This window comes from Pristiophorus japonicus, chromosome 5 (genome assembly GCF_044704955.1).
Source record: "Pristiophorus japonicus isolate sPriJap1 chromosome 5, sPriJap1.hap1, whole genome shotgun sequence".
Lineage (NCBI taxonomy): Eukaryota > Metazoa > Chordata > Chondrichthyes > Pristiophoridae > Pristiophorus > Pristiophorus japonicus.
This window is the reverse complement of record NC_091981.1, coordinates 182,675,924-182,693,915: the sequence shown is the minus strand read 5'-3', so window position 1 is coordinate 182,693,915 and position 17,992 is coordinate 182,675,924. Positions and strand designations below refer to the sequence as shown.

At 43.5% G+C, this 17,992-nt stretch overlaps 1 protein-coding gene across 1 annotated transcript in view; it reads right to left on the bottom strand.

Annotated features, from left to right (window-relative positions):
* The window catches only part of LOC139264540 (ATP-binding cassette sub-family A member 13-like), a 417,853-nt gene that overhangs the window by 235,864 nt on the left and 163,997 nt on the right, over positions 1-17,992 (bottom strand). Inside the window, exons 20-23 of the mRNA XM_070881155.1 lie at positions 15,839-16,014; positions 14,718-14,794; positions 13,541-13,662; positions 885-1,073 (exon numbers count right to left, since the gene is read on the bottom strand). Of these exons, the coding sequence (XP_070737256.1) occupies positions 885-1,073; positions 13,541-13,662; positions 14,718-14,794; positions 15,839-16,014 (564 nt within the window). The remainder of the gene's footprint in view (positions 1-884; positions 1,074-13,540; positions 13,663-14,717; positions 14,795-15,838; positions 16,015-17,992) is intronic.

Genomic DNA, 17,992 nt, shown 5'->3' with positions numbered 1-17,992 from the left:
GGTGAACCAGCCAGGCAGCTTGTGAAACCTGCTTAGGTCAATTATAGTAGCTTTCTTTAGTGGAACCAGGAGAAGCACAAGTGCAAGCCGCCATTGCTACCCAACCCCACCGCCCAGACTTACCTTGCTGCCAGCAGCCTTCTGCAAATTTTTGTCCTTACCTGCCAGCCAGCTGTCATTTTCCCATCCCCCGGCTTTCCGCCAGGAGTCAAATTTTGCCCCTCAGTGTCAACATCAAACAGACCCTGAGCAGGTATCAGCCTAATGCAGAGCCAAGCTCCTTCCACTCTTCCCCAACAAAATGTCTCAGCCTCAATCTTAGAATACCACTCCATACTGCACCCTGTGACACATTTTCTATTCACCCATACCATCCATGCTCTTCACTCTCTGCCTGAGATTATCAATTAGCGCCAAATTTGGGACAGATTTGTGCTGTAGGCCCATGCGCATTAGGATCTAGATTGAGATTGACCAAACTCAATTCACACAGGACCTATATAGGCAACAGAAGGTTTGGGCTAGATTTGAATGCAGAAGCGAAAGACGATTATCTAACCTACTGAGCCACCTAATTTCCCCTTTACAGATTTTTAAAACAGAACAATATTTAAAATGTGCTAGAAAATGCAGATGCAAGGATTGCCTTGGTTTTCTGATAGGCATTGGCTATATGCAAGGCTCCACGGTCAGAAATGCCAGGGCCTCGCAAAATTACCCTACCATGTAACCAGCATATACTTTCTGCTGTGTAGAGAAACCAGAAGTGAAGGGAAGTGCAAAGTAACTTACAATTCCTGCACAGAGATGGCAAAAGAGAGAGAGAATGATAGGAAGAACAGAAAACAGAAACAAATAATTACATGAAATGTCTTTTGCCTTACCTTATAAATGATGCATCTCAAATCCATGTTCTGGCTCATTGTTAAAATGAGATTTGCACATCCACGGAAAGACAAGGAACACAGTTCAGCAGCCACAGATGAAATATTTATGTTGTCTGAAAATGACAGCATTAGAGCCAGGCTTTCCTCATCACACCTGTCGACCGTGGCAAGGGCGCCAAGAATTAACTGTAAAAGGAAACATCCATCAGCTCAATACGATAACTGCGTATTAAAAAATAAAATGACTTTAACAACTCTGGATACCTTTATCATACTCAGTGTTTCATGGAATTAGTATTAGGATTGTTTAAAAACTTTAGTACTGAGAAATTGAAAAGCTTCTGATAAAGCAATGGGGTTGCTCAATATGAACTCCATAGGCAAAAGGTGCAGCAAGCCCTGGAGTCACAGATATCACTATCGTCTTACATTATTTATTTGCAGACCTACCGTTGCTTGAGTAATTGTGCAATAATGTTTTCGTCTTTTGACTCCATCATTCTCAGTTACTTGTGTATTATTTGCATCTAACTTTAGGATAAAGGATGAACCCGAGTGTTGACTCAGAGGAATCTACATTTGGCCCAAGTTAGACATAGAAACATAGAAACATAGAAAATAGGTGCAGGAGTAGGCCATTCGGCTCTTCGAGCCTGCACTACCATTCGATAAGACCATGGCTGATAATTCCCTCAGTACCCCTTTCCTGCTTTCTCTCCATACCCCTTGATCCCTTTAGCCATAAGAGCCATATCTAACTCCCTCTTGAATATATCTAATGAACTGGCATCAACAATTCTCTGCGGTAGGGAATTCCACAGGTTAACAACTCTCTGTGTGAAGAAGTTTCTCCTCATCTCAGTCCTAAATTGTCTACTCCTTATCCTAAGACTGTGTCCCCTGGTTCTGGACTTCCCCAACATCAGGAATAATCTACCTGCATTTAACCTGTCCAGTCCCGTCAGAATCTTGTATGTTTCTATGAGATCCCCTCTCATCCTTCTAAACTCCAATATATAAAGGCCCAGTTGATTCAGTCTCTCCTCATATGTCAGTCCCGCCATCCCGGGAATCAGTCTGGTGAACCTTCGCTGCACTCCCTCAATAGCAAGAACATCCTTCCTCAGATTAGGAGACCAAAATTGAACACAATATTCCAGATGAGGCCTCACCAACTGCAGTAAGACCTACCTGCTCCTATACTCAAATCCCCTAGCTATGAAGGCCAACATACCATTTGCCTTCTTTACCACCTGCTGCACCTGTATGCCAACTTTCAATGACTGATGAACCATGACACCCCAGGTTTCATTCCATCTCCCCTTTTCCTAATCTGCCACCATTCAGATAATATTCTGTCTTCGTGTTTTTGCCCCTAAAGTGGATAACCTCACATTTATCCACATTATACTGCATCTGCCAATGCATTTGCCCACTCACCTAATCTGTCTAAGTCATCCTGCAGCCTCTTAGCGTCCCTCTTACAGCTCACACTGCCACCCAGTTGAGTGTCATCTGCAAACTTGGAGATATTACACTCAATTCCTTCATCCAAATCATTGATGTATATTGTAAAGAGCTGGGGTCCCAGCACTGAGACCTGAGGCACTCCACTGGTCACTGCCTACCATTCTGAAAAGGATCCGTTTATCGCGACTCTCTGCTTCATGTCTGCCAACCAGTTCTCTATCCACGTCAGTATATTACCCCCAATACCATGTGTTTTGATTTTGCACACCAATCTCTTGTGTGGGACCTTGTCAAAAGCCTTTTGAAAGTCCAAATACACCACATCACTGGTTCTCCCTTGTCCACTCTATTGGTTACATCCTCAAAAAATTCCAGAAGATTTGTCAAGCATGATTTCCCCTTCATAAATCCATGCTGACTTGGACCGATCCAGTCGCTGCTTTCCAAATGCGTTGCTATTTCATCCTTAATAATTGATTCCAACATTTTCCCCACCACTGATGTCAGGCTAACCGGTCTATAATTACTCGTTTTCTCTCTCCCTCCTTTTTTAAACAATGGTGTTACATGAGCTACCCTCCAGTCCATAGGAACTGATCGACAGACTGTTGGAAAATGAGCACCAATGCATCCACTATTTCTAGGGCCACTTCCTTAAGTACTCTGGGATGCAGACTATCAGGCCCCGAGGATTTATTGGCCTTCAATCCCATCAATTTCCCTAACACAATTTTGCGCTTTATAAGGATATCCTTCAGTTCCTCCTTCTCACTAGACCCTCGGTCCCCTTGTACTTCCGGAAGGTTAGTTGTGCCTTCCTTCATGAAAACGGAACCAAAGTATTAGTTTAACTGGTCCGCCATTTCTTTGTTCTCCATTATAAATTCACCTGAATCCGACTGCAAGGGACCTACGTTTGTCTTCACTAATCTTTTTCTCTTCACATATCTATAGAAGCTTTTGCAGCCAGTTTTTATGTTCCCGGCAAGCTTCTTCTCGTACTCTATTTCCCCCTCTTAATTAAACCCTTTGTCCTCCTCTGCTGAATTCTTAATTTCTCCTAGTCTTCAGGTTTGCTACTTTTTCTGGCCAATTTAAAAGCCTCTTCCTTGGATTTAACACTATCCTTAATTTCCCTTCTTCGCCATGGTTGAGCCACCTTCCCCGTTTTATTTTTACTCTAGACAGGGATGTTTGCCATTGCCTATCCACCGTCAACCCTTTAAGTATCATTTGCCAGTCTATTCTACCCAATTCATGCCTCAAATCATCGAAGTTACCTCTCCTTACGTTCAGGACCCTAGTTTCTGAATTAACTCTGTCACTCTCCATCCTAATAAAGAATTCTACCATTTTATGGTCACTCTTCCCCAAGGGGCCTCGCACAACAAGATCGCTACTTAGTCCTTTCTCATTACACATCACCCAGTCTAGGATGGCCAGCTCCCTGGTTGGTTCCTCGACATATTGGTCTCGAAAACCATCCCCAATACACTCCAGGAAATCCTCCTCCACCGCATTGCTACCAGTTTGGTTAGCCCAATCAATATGTAGATTAAAGTCACCCATGATAACTGCTGTACCTTTATTGCATGCATCCCTAATTTCTTGTTTGATGCTGTCCCCAACCTTACTACTACTGTTTGGTGGTCTGTACACAACTCCCACTAGCGTTTTCTGCCCCTTGGTATTCCGCAGTTCCACCCATACCGATTCCACATCGTCCAACCTAATGTCCTTTCTTACTATTGCATTAATTTCCTCTTTAACCAACAATGCCACCCCGCCTCCTTTTCCTTTCTGTCTATTCTTCCTAAATGTTGAATAACCCTGGATGTTGAGTTCCCAGCCTTGGTCACCCTGGAGCCATGTCTCCGTGATGCCAATTACATCATACCTGTTAACTACTATCTGCGCAGTTAATTTGTCCACCTTGCAGTGAGGCACAGAGCCTTCAGGCTTGTCTTTCTAACACACATTGCCCCTTTAGAATTTTGCTGTGATGTGGCCCTTTTTGCTTTTTGCCTTAGGTTTCTCTGCCCTCCACTTTTACTTTTCTTCTTTCTATCTTTTGCTTCTGCCCCCATTCTACTTCCCTCTGTCTCCCTGCATAGGTTCCCATCCCCCTGCCATATTAATTTAACTCCTCCCCAACAGCACTAGCAAACACTTCCCCCAGGACATTGGTTCCGGTCCTGCCCAGGTGCCGACCGTCCGGTTTGTACTGATCCCACCTCCCCCAGAACTGGTTCCAATGCCCCAGGAATTTGAATCCCTCCCTGCTGCACCACTCCTCAAGCCACGTATTCATCTGAGCTATCCTGCAATTCCTACTCTGACTAGCACGTGGCAGTGGTAGCAATCCTGAGATTACTACTTTTGAGGTCCTACTTTTTAATTTAGCTAGTAGGACCTCATCCCTTTTTTTTATCTATATCGTTGGTGCCTATATGCACCTCGACAACTGGCTGTTCACCCTCCCTTTTCAGAATGCCCTGCACCCGCTCCGAGACATCCTTGACCCTTGCACCAGGGAGGCAACATACCATCCTGGAGTCTCGGTTGCGGCCGCATAAATATCTATCTATTCCCCTTACAATTGAATCCCCTATCACTGTCGCTCTCCCACTCTTTTTCCTGCCCTCCTGTGCAGCAGAGCCACCCACGGTGGCATGAACTTGGCTGCTGCTGCCCTCCCCTGGTGAGTCATCCCCCTCAACAGTACTCAAAGCAGTGTATCTGTTTTGCAGGGGGATGATCGCAGGGGACCCCTGCACTACCTTCCTTGCACTGCTCTTCCTGTTGGTCTCCCATCCCTCATCTGGCTGTGTGCCCTTTTCCTGCAGTAAGACCAACTCACTAAACGTGCTATTCACGTCATTCTCAGCATCGTGCATGCTCCAGAGTGAATCCACCCGCAGCTCCAGCGGCAATGTGGTCCGTCAGGAGCTGCAGCCGGATACACTTCCTGCACACGTAGTCGTCAGGGACACCAGAAGCGCCCTGATTTCCCACATAGTACAGGAGGAGCATAACACGTGTCCGAGCTGTTCTGCCATGACTTAACCCTTAGATAAACTTAAATTGGCAAAAACAATGCTAAATGTTACTTACTGATATAGAAAAGAAAGAGAACAACTACTCACCAATCACCAGGCAATCACTTACCCCCTTGGCTGTGACATCACCTTTCGATTTCTTTCTACTTCTTTTTGGCCTTCTCTCCCTGCTGCAGCTACACCCACTGGCCTCAGCGATCTCCCGCTCCACCTCCTGACATGGCGTTGCTGCTCCCCGGACTGACAGGCCTCTTGTAGGCCTCAGCGATCTCCCGCTCCACCTCCCGACACGACGCTGCTGCTCCCCGGACTGACGGGCCTCTTATAGGCCTCAGCGATCTCCCGCTTCACCTCCCGACACAACATTGCTGCTCCCCGGAATGACAGGCCTCTTGTAGGCCTCAGCGATCTCCCGCTCCGCCTCCCGACACGACGAGTTTGTATTCAAAGTCAGTTTATAACAATTTGGATTTCCATTACATTTTATTTGAAGGCTCTCGGCCAGCTAGTCATCAGCTGTAAGAACATAAGAACATAAGAAATAGGAGCAGGAGTAGGCCATTTGGCCTCTCAAGCCTGCTCCGTCATTTAATAAGATCATGGCTGATCTGATCATGGACTCAGCTCCACTTCCCTGTAGGTTGCTCTCAGTTTGAAGTTTGAATCAGGACCTTCTCAGAGTTATAAATGGAAATATTTTGTCTTAAGCTTAATTATTAGTCTAAGAGAATCTCTGTTCATAATGCTGATGTTTGAACTGAAGACTATAAAAGTGACTGTACATCACAGCAAAACACATCTCCTTTGGAAAGCAGTGATAGGATTGGTCCAAGTCAGCATGGATTTATGAAAGGGAAATCATGCTTGACAAATCTTCTGGAATTTTTTGAGGATGTAACAAGTAGAGTGGACAGGGGAGAACCAGTGGATGTGGTGTATTTGGACTTTCAAAAGGCTTTTGACAAGGTCCCACACAAGAGATTGGTGAGCAAAATCAAAGCACATGGTATTGGGGGTAATGTACTGACGTATATAGAGAACTTGTTGGCAGACAGGAAGCACAGATTCGGGATTAACGGCTCCTTTTTAGAATGGCAGGGGGCTCAGTGCTGGGACCCCAGCTCATTACAATATATATTAATGATTTAGATGATGGAATTGAGTGTAATATCTCCAAGTTTGCAGATGACACTAAACTGGGTGGCGGTGTGAGCTGTGAGGAGGACGCTAAGAGGCAGCAGGGTGATTTGGACAGGTTAGGCAAGTGGGAAAATACGTGGCAGATGCAGTATAATGTGGATAAATGTGAGGTTATCCACTTTGGGGGCAAAAACATGAAGGCAGAATATTATCTGAATGGCGGCAGATTAGGAAAAGGGGAGGTGCAGCTAGACCTGGGTGTCATGGTTCATCAGTCATTGAAGGCTGGCATGCAGGTACAGCAGGCGGTGAAACATAGAAACATAGAAAATAGGTGCAGGAGTAGGCCACAGTACCCCATTCCTGCTTTATCGCCATACCCCTTGATCCCCCTAGTAGTAAGGACCTCATCTAACTCCTTTTTGAATATATTTAGTGAATTGGCCTCAACAACTTTCTGTGGTAAAGAATTCCACAGGTTCACCACTCTCTGGGTGAAGAAGTTCCTCCGCATCTCGGTCCTAAATGGCTTACCCCTTATCCTTAGACTGTGACCTCTGGTTCTGGACTTCCCCAACATTGGGAACATTCTTCCTGCATCTAACCTGTCTAACCCCGTCAGAATTTTAAATGTTTCTATGAGGTCCCCTCTCATTCTTCTGAACTCCAGTGAATACAAGCCCAGTTGATCCAGTCTTTCTTGATAGGTCAGTCCCGCCATCCCAGGAATCAGTCTGGTGAACCTTCGTTGCACTCCCTCAATAGCAAGAATGTCCTTCCTCAGGTTAGGAGACCAAAACTGTACACAATACTCCAGATGTGGCCTCACCAAGGCCCTGTACAACTGTAGCAACACCTCCCTGCCCCTGTACTCAAATCCCTTTGCTATGAAGGCCAACATGCCATTTGCTTTCTTAACCGCATGCTGCACCTGCATGCCAACCTTCAATGACTGATGTACCACGACACCCAGGTCTCTTTGCACCTCCCCTTTTCCTAATCTGTCACCATTCAGATAATAGTCTGTCTCTCTGTTTTTACCACCAAAGTGGATAACCTCACATTTATCCACATTATACTTCATCTGCCATGCATTTGCCCACTCACCTAACCTATCCAAGTCGCTCTGCAGCCTCACAGCATCCTCCTCGCAGCTCACACTGCCACCCAACTTAGTGTCATCCGCAAATTTGGAGATACTACATTTAATCCCCTCATCTAAATCATTAATGTACAGTGTAAACAGCTGGGGCCCCAGCACAGAACCTTGCGGTACCCCACTAATCACTGTCTGCCATTCTGAAAAGTACCCATTTACTCCTACTCTTTGCTTCCTGTCTGACAACCAGTTCTCAATCTATGTTAGCACACTACCCCCAATCCCATGTGCTCTAACTTTGCACATCAATCTCTTGTGTGGGACCTTGTCGAACGCCTTCTGAAAGTCCAAATATACCACATCAACTGGTTCTCCCTTGTCCACTCTACTGGAAACATCCTCAAAAAATTCCAGAAGATTTGTCAAGCATGATTTCCCTTTCACAAATCCATGCTGACTTGGACCTATCATGACACCTCTTTCCAAATGCACTGCTATGACATCCTTAATAATTGATTCCATCATTTTACCCACTACCGATGTCAGGCTGACCGGTCTATAATTCCCTGTTTTCTCTCTCCCTCCTTTTATAAAAAGTGGGGTTACATTGGCTACCCTCCACTCCATGGGAACTGATCCAGAGTCAATGGAATGTTGGAAAATGACTGTCAATGCATCCACTATTTCCAAGACCACCTCCTTAAGTACTCTGGGATGCAGTCCATCAGGCCCTGGGGATTTATCGGCCTTCAATCCCATCAATTTCCCCAACACAATTTCCCGGCTAATAAGGATTTCCCTCAGTTCCTCCTCCTTACTCGACCCCCCGACCCCTTTTATAACCGGAAGGTTGTTTGTGTCGTCCTTAGTGAATACCGAACCAAAGTACTTGTTCAATTGGTCCGCCATTTCTTTGTTCCCCGTTATGACTTCCCCTGATTCTGACTGCAGGGGACCTACGTTTGTCTTTACTAACCTTTTTCTCTTTACATATCTATAGAAAGTTTTGCAATCCGTCTTAATGTTCCCTGCAAGCTTCTTCTCATACTCCATTTTCCCTGCCCTAATCAAACCCTTTGTCCTCCTCTGCTGAGTTCTAAATTTCTCCCAGTCCCCAGGTTCACTGCTATTTCTGGCCAATTTGTATGCCACTTCCTTGGCTTTAATACTATCCCTGATTTCCCTTGATAGCCACGGTTGAGCCACCTTCCCTTTTTTATTTTTATGCCAGACAGGAATGTACAATTGTTGTAGTTCATCCATGCGGTCTCTAAATGTCTGCCATTGCCCATCCACAGTCAACCCCTTAAGAATCATTCGCCAATCCATCCCAGCCAATTCACGCCTCATACCTTCAAAGTTAGCCTTCTTTAAGTTCTGGACCATGGTCTCTGAATTAACTGTTTCATTCTCCATCCTAATGCAGAATTCCACCATATTATGGTCACTCTTCCCCAAGGGGCTTCGCACAACGAGATTGCTAATTAATCCTCTCTCATTACATAACACCCAGTCTAAGATGGCCTCCCCCCCTAGTTGGTTCCTCGACATATTGGTCTAAAAAACCATCCCTTATGCACTCCAGGAAATCCTCCTCCACCGTATTGCTTCCAGTTTGGTTAGCCCAATCTATGTGCATATTAAAGTCACCCATTATAACTGCTGCACCTTTATTGCATGCACCCCTAATTTCCTGTTTGAAGAAGGCAAATGGTATGTTGGCCTTCATAGCAAGGGGATTTGAGTATAGGAGCAGGGAAGTCTTACTGCAGTTGTACAGGGCCTTGGTGAGGCCCACCTGGAATATTGTGTTCAGTTTTGGTCTCCTAATCTGAGGAAGGACGTTTTGCTATTGAGGGAGTGCAGCGAAGGTTCACCAGACTGATTCCCGGGATGGCTGGACTGACATATGAGGAGAGACTGGATCAACTGGGCCTTTATACATTGGAGTTTAGAAGGATGAGAGAGGCACTCATAGAAATATATAAGATTCTGACTGGACTGGACAGGTTAGATGCGTGAAGAATGTTTCCGAAGTTGGGGAAGTCCAGAACCAGGGGACACAGTCTCAGGATAAGGGGCAGGCTATTTAGGACTGAGATGAGGAGAAACTTCTTCACTCAGAGAGTTGTTAGCCTGTGGAATTCCCTGCCGCAGAGAGTTGGTGATGCCAGTTCATTGGATATATTCAAGAGGGAGTTTGATATGGCCCTTACGGCTAAAGGGATCAAGGGGTATGGAGAGAAAGCAGGAAAGGGGTACTGAAGGAATGATCAGCCATGATCTTATTGAATGGTGGTGCAGGTTCAAAGGCCCGGATGGCCTACTCCTGCACCTATTTTCTATGTTTCTATGTTTCTAACCTGAAAAGTAGCTCCAAGCACTTCTTAACTCTAAAAACAAAATTCTCAAAATGTTCCAACTGAAATCAAAATAAAATTGTCTTGTCGAAGTGCAGATGTTTATTTCAAAGAAGACAAACCCATATACTCTTAATATCCAAGATAACTACATCAGTCCACCAAATCTTTATCATTATCATCTGTCATTTTAACAGCTTTGCAACATTGGTTCTGTCTTGCACTCATCTTCATCATCATAGGCTGTCCCTCAAAATCGAGGAAGACTTGCTTCCACTCTAAAAGTGAGTTATTCGGTGACTGAATAGTCCAATACAGGAATTACAGTCTCTGTCACAGGTGGGACTGACAATCATTGAGGGAAAGGGTGGGTGGGACTGGTTTGCCGCACTCCTTCCACTGTCTGTGCCTGTTTTTTGCATGCTCTCGGCGACGAGACTCGAGGTGCTCAGCATCCTCCCAGATGCACCTCCTCCACCAAGGGCAGTCTTTGGCCAGGGACTCCCAGGTGTCGGTGGAGATGTTGCATTTTATCAAGGAGGCTTTGAGGGTGTCATTGACACATTTCCTCTGCCCACCTTGGCTCGCTTGCCGTGTAGGAGTTCCGAGTAGAGCACTTGCTTTAGGAGTCTTGTGTCAGGCATGGAGCCTAAGATCACTGTGTGCGGGGCGGGGGGGTGGTCAAGTGTGGTCAGTGCTTCGATGCTGGGGATGTTGGCCTGATCGACAACGCTAACGTTGATGCATCTGTCCTCCCAGGGGATTTGCAGGATCCTGAGGAGACATCGTTTGTGGTATTTCTCCCGCAATTTGAGATGTCTACTGTATAAGGTCCACGTCTCTGAGCCATACAGGTGGACAGGTATCACTACAATCCTGTAGACCATGAGCTTGGTGGCAGTTTTGAAGGCCTGATCTTCGAACACTCTTTTCCTCAAATGGCCGATTAATCATACTAATGTGATGTCTCTGGCACTAATCCCTGAAGTTATCTGATTATGAGGACCATCTCTTTTTGTGTTACACATAGGTTATAGATCAGTTCTGGATTTTGTTTGACAACTCCTTTTCAGATGGCAATTACATTTAATTATGCATTATACACCCCGCCCAATGTTTTTATATATTGAAGTCAATAGAATGGAAAATCGTACAGGGTATACCATAGGTAGCCGAATCACTACTGCCCATTTTGTGCCCCTACTGAAGTTGAATTCCCCCACCGCCCCCCAACCTGTGCCCCCCACCATAGTAGCTTGTCCCATTGGCTGCACTCAAAGAGTCAATTACTTTCACACAGGAAAGGTTTTCCACTGCCCACTATTTATAGTGAAATCATAATGAGCCCGAAATTGGTCGAAACACCGTCGCATACTGACCAAAATTACAAAATTGATCTAAAAACACCGACATACCACCCAGCGGAAAATTCATCGGTAACATACTGCCGGGTAGTATGCATAGCGCCCGCCCATGCAGACCGCCGACACACCGGCCAAAATTACAAAATTCATCACTTACCACCGACATACCGCCGGAGCAGAAGACCGCCCTGGAAAAGATGGTTTTAAGTCGATCTTCAGTCGGCGGTATACATCTTTAATTATAATAAAAATGTTGTCTCTCACCCCACAGTCTCTCCCACCCCCCCAGTCTCTTCCCCCCGCAATAGCAATCTCTTCCCCCCCCCCCCACCGACCTCTTCGCCCGCCACCCCCAACCCCCCCGACACAGCGATTTCAGGCTGGCCCACAGCGATCTCTTCTCTCTCTTCTCTTCCCCCCACAACGATTCCCCTGCACCCCCCCCCCCCCCACCCCACACCACTCAGCGATCTCAGGCCGACCCACAGCAATCTCTTCTTACCCCCCCACACCAATCTCTTCCCCCCCCCCCCACAGTGATCTCTTCCCCCACCCCCCCGCCCCGCACACAGTGATCTTAGGCCGACCCACAGCAATCTCGTCTTACCCCCCCCCCCCCCACACCAATCTCTTCCCCCCCCACACAGTGATCTCTTCCCTTCCCCTCCACCCCCGCACACAGTGATCTTAGGCTGGCTCACAGCAATCTCTTCTCTCCCCCCACCCCACAACGATTCCACCCCCCCCCCACTGCCCCCCCAAACCACTCAGTGATCTCAGGCCAACCCACAGCGATCAGAAGCTGTACATATGATCCAGCTGTTAATGTTACAGCACAAAGAGATACATCTGTAATTACAGGAACACTGGCATTCACCATGTAATTTAACTTCAACCTCTGTACACCTCACAACAGCTTTGTTTAAAAAGTGAACAGTTTTAAAGACCATTAAGTTCCACACTATATATATATTCCAAAAACATCTCAAGAAATAAAACTAAACCTCATTTAAAAGTACAGCACATGCAAACATGCTCATTGTAAGTAAATAAAGCCTCCAAGATACCGTTTACTATCAAAATAAATAGGTGCTATTTTGTACAAGGGAATACTGTACATTTTAGTCATGAGAATGAATAAATACATTTGAATATGCACATTGTCTTCATTATATACAGTTGCTCTACTCTACAAATACACAATGTAATATTTACAAATTGTGGTACTTCCACAGCGCGCTCAGGCCAGCAGTCTCTGTGGACACTCGTCAGTGCCACTCGGGGACGGAGCTTGAGAGCTACGTGTGCATGCGCACAACTCGGGAGCCGAAGATTCCTGAGTGAAAAGGCTTCACCGCCACACACTGCCGGCTGCACTCCGCTCCCGCCCGTTGCACACCGCTCAGCTTACCACCGAAAAAAAATGGATCAAAATCCTGCACATTCCACCCAGTGGTACCGGGCAGTAAAAAACGACCCCCTGCCTGTGGACCGCCGGAAAATGGGCAGACCATCTGTTCAAACAATTTCGATAAAGAACACATTTACAATTTCAGAACATGTAATCAACAGAGATTTTCACAGTACTGTTAATGACCACCACAGACTGATCATATTATCAGAATGATATTCTGCCAAATATTAATCCTGGCTACAATACAACCTTACAATGCTGAGTTTCTACCTTCAACCGTTTCATTCAGACTTTCTGATCCTGCATATGTTTTAATATAAACCATAATGAGTATTTGTACATAATTCTAGCTCTCATATTACTTTTGTAATTTGTTAAAATGTAGAAAGGCTAGCGCCCAGAAATTAGTCATTGAGATGGTAACTTAAAACATGTTTGGAATTCTGCTTCACCCAACTTTAACAGAGGCATTACCCTGTTTAAAATAAAAGTGTCAATGTTTCCACGAGAATTGTGGAGAGAAGAATTTGAGATCAAAGCATTTGTACACTAGTATCTCATGGAGTGGTTTCAGGTTCTATTGTGTATATGTAGATGTTAATGTGAGTTAGTAAAATGACAGCCTATTGTCTACAAAGATGAAAAGATTGCCTTCTTATTTTATAGGAATTGATTGCCAAACTTTCTTATACTTAACCAATTATTTCCAGTTAAAAAACAGTAGCTGAATCCAATTCTTGAAGTTACCTTTGAGGTAGTGATGTTTGCCTTCAGTAACACATTAATGGCTTCAGCTGAGAGGCTGGTTTCCTGCTGCAACTGCATTTTCAAAGTAGTGATGTTTTTCACACAGCTGTCTATTGATAAACCTATTCAAAACAATCAAATTCAAAGTGAATTTATATGAGATTAAAAATAAGATAAAGCATGTAAAAATAGACATATATAAAATGGTGCTAAGAAAAAGGTCCGAAAGCCAAATAAGAACATACAAGCCCAATAGAGTTCACATACTACTGGACCAAAGGGCTATCCATTTCAACAATACTCATTCTGTGCTTTATAGACTTTCACTGGTTAACCAGGATTTAACATTCTTAAGCAGTAAGAACTGTGATCTTCTAATACTATTAACTATTTCAAGATTTCTTTTATTTTTAAGAAAGCATTAGCCATGGTTTGACCATGAATATCGAAGGATTATACTTGTGATCCAATCCATGAAACTACTAATATATAGAAAGTAAAAATGTTTTAAATGTGTAAATATAATCAAATCTGCATAAAAGCCTGAAAAGGAAACAAGAGGATTAATGTTGCTGAAGTCTAGTGGAAGTGAGGTGTCAAAAGTTGGAATCACAACAGTGAGATAGTCAAAGGGGCAGAAATGTCTAATTTTGCGTAATTTTGAGTAGGATTTTCCACTCATTAGCAGCACATTTTCTTTAATCATCCAGATAATTCTCTTAAACCTTCTTTAGTTCATTTCTGTTTGTTTTCAGCACTTTTTGAACTCATTCACCTGTCAGCTATATCTATACTTTTCATCGCAGTTACTGCACTCTTCCTAAAGACTGTTGCCACCTTTTCACAATGATAGCCAAATCATATTGGCCCGGATTCTGCAGTCAGCGCGAAGGAACGACGCTCGCCATTCACCTCGCTGGCCACTGCACACAAAGCTTTTGCAAGCTTCTGAGCGGAGAGTTGCTCTAACCCGGAGTCTGATCCAATGCGGTGCCCTCTACAGGGCACCTATGAGCAGGGAAAGAAACAGCGAGGGTATTCAACCAATCAAATACTCCATTATAACGGTGAGCGCCGTTAGCCTCACTGTTATTATCTGTGCAAAATCCAGTGAAGTTGCTGAACCTGTCCTCTCAAACAGGCAGTATCGGTTCCACACAGGTTACGGAAATATTACCTTCAAAGGATCCAATGTTCTCAAGTATAGTCACAAAGGAACTGTTTGGAGAAAACTTTTCTGCAGCAAATTTAAACCTGGAAAACATGAAGATTAATAATATTAAATGGCAGCTGGCATGGAAAATTGTTCCATGTTACATTACATCCATGAACTGGCTTTGAGGTCAAATACTGTAAGTTTGCATTAAAAAGCCTATATAGGCCTAATCTTATGAAATTAACCGACAGAACCAGAAACATGTCACCTACATCAAACATAGTTTTTAAAGCCGTACTGTAAGAATTCTCTTTGTTACCGTGGATTTTTAAGGCATCTGCAAGGTTCCATTGGCAATCAATTATTGTACAGTGTTGATTAACTGTGAGTCTCCATAAGCTTTTGGACAAAAGTTTCTGTTTATTAGCATTTGCCTTCAGGCTACCATAATAAGTAACATGAATAAGTTCCACAAGTGTAATATTACATTGCTCCCAATTTAAACTGTATCTGTTTACAACCTCAGGGTCCAACCACTGTGGGAGTTTTCATCCCACCTTTCTAATATACAAGAAGATAGTGAGTATTAGTGTTGTAAACATGAAAGAACACAAATAAAAGATTAGGCAATACTGCACGAGAGAGCAAACAGCAGATGGAGTTACTCTGAGCTATTCCCCTGCATCTCCAAGCAGCTTATTTCAGGCTAGCATTGGTGGGACCCTGGGAGCAGCAGATCACCTACCCATTTACTTGGCTGTGAATAGTGCTTAAGCAAGGGGTTCAAATGTTTTATATTTTGCAGTTGTACTCTATTTTCCAATAGCCTCTAGCGAGTTCCCATCTTTTTTTGTTAATTTAATACAATGTAAAATAAAATCCATCTGGTCCAAGTTAAGCAACATGTAAAAAAGACATGAAAATTACTATGCAGTTGCTATGCCAACACCATCTACTACAACTGAGGCAGCTCCATTAAACCACCCACAAGGATTCCTTACACTGAGCCTGATTACAGCAGCAAGCTAGCTTGATATAAGTAAGGAATCAGAGCATGACCATCTGTCCATCTGAGTGAAGTGATGATGCAGGTTGAACAGAACTATAGTAATCTACAGATGACCATTAGATGTGAAAGTTACCTTTCATATAGTTGCTCATTCAGCACTGGAATCAACTCACAATTGCAGCTATAGTTTTTAATTGCATTCATAACTGCCTGTTGTGACTGGACCAAAGCAATTCGTATTTGCATGCTGATATTAAGATTGCTCATACAGTCTCCCTGGACTCGGGTAAAGAATATTTCTTCATAAATCTAGACAGAAAAAATAAATCAACATACTCCAGCAAAATTAGTACCATTAGTTTTCACAGAATATTGACCCTGATATTGTCACAAGCCCTGCTACAGTAACAAATAAACCTTGAAAGTAGCAGTATTAAAAAAATGGTATATTCTGGGAAAAAAATACTGTAAAAATGGAAACACATTTTCATTTCCTGATAGCCCTTCCTACTTCCTGGATATCCTCACTGCTTTTGACAGGCTACATTCTTTGAGGGTGAACCAATCAGTATTAACCTGACACAGAAGAAAACAAATCTGTCCCTTCTCATGCTTGATGAAGATTCTCATAATTAGATGGAGAAAGGTTCAGGAAACAAAGGGATAAAGGCTAGACTTTTTCGCTACTATCCATCCTACTGGTTCTCAAACAGAACCCCTGGGGGTTCGTAGAAACTTTCCAGGGAGTTTGTGAAATAATGGGACTGAATGGATGCATATGAGGTGCGATACATGCCCATAGGAGCCCCGCAAGTTCCGAGTTTAAGCATACAAAGCGCATGCGTCTAAACCTGGAATTTGAGATCTGTAAAGGGCCTCCGCAGGTGGAAAGTTCACTGAATGCCCTTCAAATTTGACTTTTAAAGTACAGAAAAAACATTTTTTTAAATAATTAAAACATTTAAAATCCTGTTCAATAAGGTAAGTTTATTTCTGGACCCTTTAAAATATGTACATTTATTTTTCAAAAAATGTTTTGTTTTAAATAATTAATTAAATTGCATTTTTATTAATTTCAAATATGTGATGGTTTTTTATTTTTGTTATTTTCAATGTTTTTGTTTTTTTGGGTATTCCCATTCATACTTATGTGATGATTCAAATCACCATAAGTATGAATGGGAATACCCCCACTTGATAGGTTGGGCTAGCCCACGTGATCCCAGTGATGCGTACGAAGCCCATACGCTCCTAAGTCCCCGAACCTCCCAGGCCACCAGGTACTTTCGCAGAAATTTCTGCGGTCGAGGCATCCGCCCGCGGGAAGCCTCCAACCGCAATTTCTGGGCCATTGTGCTAATAACCATTGCACAAACTTTTCCCGAACCAGTTGCGTGGGATAATCGAGCTGAGAGCAGGCCAGTTGGAGACCCAGAGCCCGTCAGGTTGCCTGACTGTTGTTTTTTAGGGGGAGGGGAGAGGAGGGTTCGGGTTTGTGTGTCACTGGCTGCAGATGGCAGGATGTGGGCTTGCTGAGAGCTGGAAATGCAAGGGCCTGATCTGCTGGGAATGACCTGACTGCAAAAAGAACAAGTTTGTTTGATGTGGATGTCGGCAGATGGGTTCGAAGCAGACAATCCCAATCACTCAAGCAGCTTTATTTTTTGGGAGGTTCTTTTTTCATCTCGACTTCTTTTAAATTCCCCTTCTTTAGCTCTTTAATATGGAATCAAAATTGAGGCTTTTGCAAATATCACATTATATATTTTTTAAAAGGTTTGTAATTAAAATTGGTAGATGAGCAGTAGTTTTTAGGAGGATATTTAAAATTAATGTAACAAGTAGGAAAGTGAACAACAGGATTAGCTTTACATAAATTGTCAAACATCACACCAGGGATAGACAGACTCTGTAATGAGAAGCAGGCACACCCATCTCACTGATATCTGTAAATAAATGCCTGTTTTCTGAAAAACATTATTAAAACACTCTTTCCATGCAGCACCTTTATATTATGAGTATTATATAGTATTATAATTTAGATGGGGGCTCTGTGATTACTAATCAATTTGAAAAGGGGTCCTTCAACCAAAAGAGAACCACAGTTCTAACCCATCCAACAGGGAGCAGCTATAAGGAGTGATAACATTTTTAATTAAAAATTTAACAAATTTAACCCGACAATATTTTTTCTTGAGTTTTCTTGTAAACATTTTTTAAAGAGAAAAGCTTGTTTTATTTTGGATTTTGGTGATAGAACGTTACCACAATCATGAAAGGGTCAATT